The sequence below is a fragment of the Pteropus vampyrus genome, unplaced genomic scaffold (assembly GCF_000151845.1).
Source record: "Pteropus vampyrus isolate Shadow unplaced genomic scaffold, Pvam_2.0 Scaffold31, whole genome shotgun sequence".
Lineage (NCBI taxonomy): Eukaryota > Metazoa > Chordata > Mammalia > Chiroptera > Pteropodidae > Pteropus > Pteropus vampyrus.
In genome coordinates this window covers 8,124,378-8,125,800 of record NW_011888812.1, presented here as the reverse complement: position 1 = coordinate 8,125,800, position 1,423 = coordinate 8,124,378, and the positions used below count along the sequence as shown (strand labels likewise).

The following is a 1,423-nucleotide window of genomic DNA, read 5'->3' as shown; positions in this document are numbered from 1 at the left end:
AAAATTCACTCTCCTTTACCTGCTCCCCCCCCACCCCCCAAAACCTTAAAAGGGCTTGGGAGACCTGGTCAACTTTCCGAAACATCTGAATCTTTTTACAGCCCTCCGTTCATTCCCTGGGCCAGCTGTTGGGGGGGGGGGCAGAGAAGGGAGGGAGAGGGGGAGAGGGAAGGGGGGGGAGAGAGAGAGAGAGAGAGAGTCAGTCCCGCGAAGGGAGGAGGGAGACAGAGCAGGCCGGCGCGAAGCGCACAGCCACCGCCTCCTCGCCTCTCCAAACTCCCGGGCCAGGCGCGCGGTGGCGTCCTCGCGCTCTCGCTCGCGCCCCCGCCCGTCGCCCGCGCAAGCCAGGCATGAATGCTGAGACTTGCGTCTCTTACAGCGACTCGCCGGCTGCTGCCATGGACGCCTACTACAGCCCGGTGTCACAGAATCGGGAGGGCTCGTCGCCTTTTAGGGCATACCCCAGCGGCGATAAGTTCGGAACAACTTTCCTGTCCGCTGCCGCCAAAGGGCAGGGATTCGGGGACGCCAAGAGCCGGGCCCGCTACGGCGCGGGGCAACAGGACCTGGCGGCACCCCTGGAGAGTGGCGCCGGGACGCGGGGCTCCTTTAACAAGTTCCAGCCCCAGCCTCAAGCACCGGCGCCTCAACCGCCGCCGCAGCAGTCGCCCCCTCAGCCTCAGCCTCCAGCGCCGCAACCGCATCTCTACTTGCAGCGAGGCGCCTGCAAGACGCCCCCGGACGGCAGCCTCAAACTTCAGGAAGGCAGCGGCAGCCACAACGCGGCCTTGCAGGTCCCCTGCTACGGTGAGTGCACGTGCAGGTCCCTCGGGGCTGGGGACCCCAGGGCCCGCGGCTTCGACACCCCTGAAATACTTTAGGCTTGCGGGAGGCAGGAGTTGGCTGGCTGGGGAAATGCGGGGCCGAGCGGTGGGTGAATCCGAGTTGAAAAAGGGGATCGCCTGCTCCAAGGGGACCAAGGTATCCGTCCACCCCCCTTTATATTTATCCCCGCCACACACACGCACATACACACAACCCACGGCCAAGGTCGCGGAGCGTTCTAGCTGTTAAACTCTACCTGGAGTTGTTTTACCCTGACTCCGCCGTTTGCCCAGCCACTCGCTTTGCGCTGCCCGCGGGTGCATTGAAGCGGATGCTTCCCACCGGCTCCAGGCGTGCGGCTGGAAACAGTTGCGGCTCAGCGCTCAGGCACTGGGCACCCTGCTGCCAAGGCCCCGCTCCCCTCCGGCTTGGAGGCTCCACCCGCGGCGCCACAGGTGGGAGCGTTGCAGGTGCGGATCCAGCTGGGAGCTCAGAGCGCAGTCGGCGCAGCGCGCCCCGATGCCTTGGAACAGGGGCGGCACACGAATATGGGTCCACAGACACCTGGGGCCACGAAAGACCCGAATCCGGGGGACTC

General features: G+C 65.5%; 1 protein-coding gene across 1 annotated transcript in view; it reads left to right on the top strand.

Annotated features, from left to right (window-relative positions):
* Positions 1 to 228: 228 nt before the first annotated feature.
* Positions 229 to 1,423, top strand: part of ALX4 (ALX homeobox 4) — a 43,137-nt gene continuing 41,942 nt past the window's right edge. Inside the window, exon 1 of the mRNA XM_011356853.2 lies at positions 229 to 807. Coding sequence (XP_011355155.1) covers positions 351 to 807 — 457 coding nt within the window. The 5' untranslated portion in view covers positions 229 to 350. The remainder of the gene's footprint in view (positions 808 to 1,423) is intronic.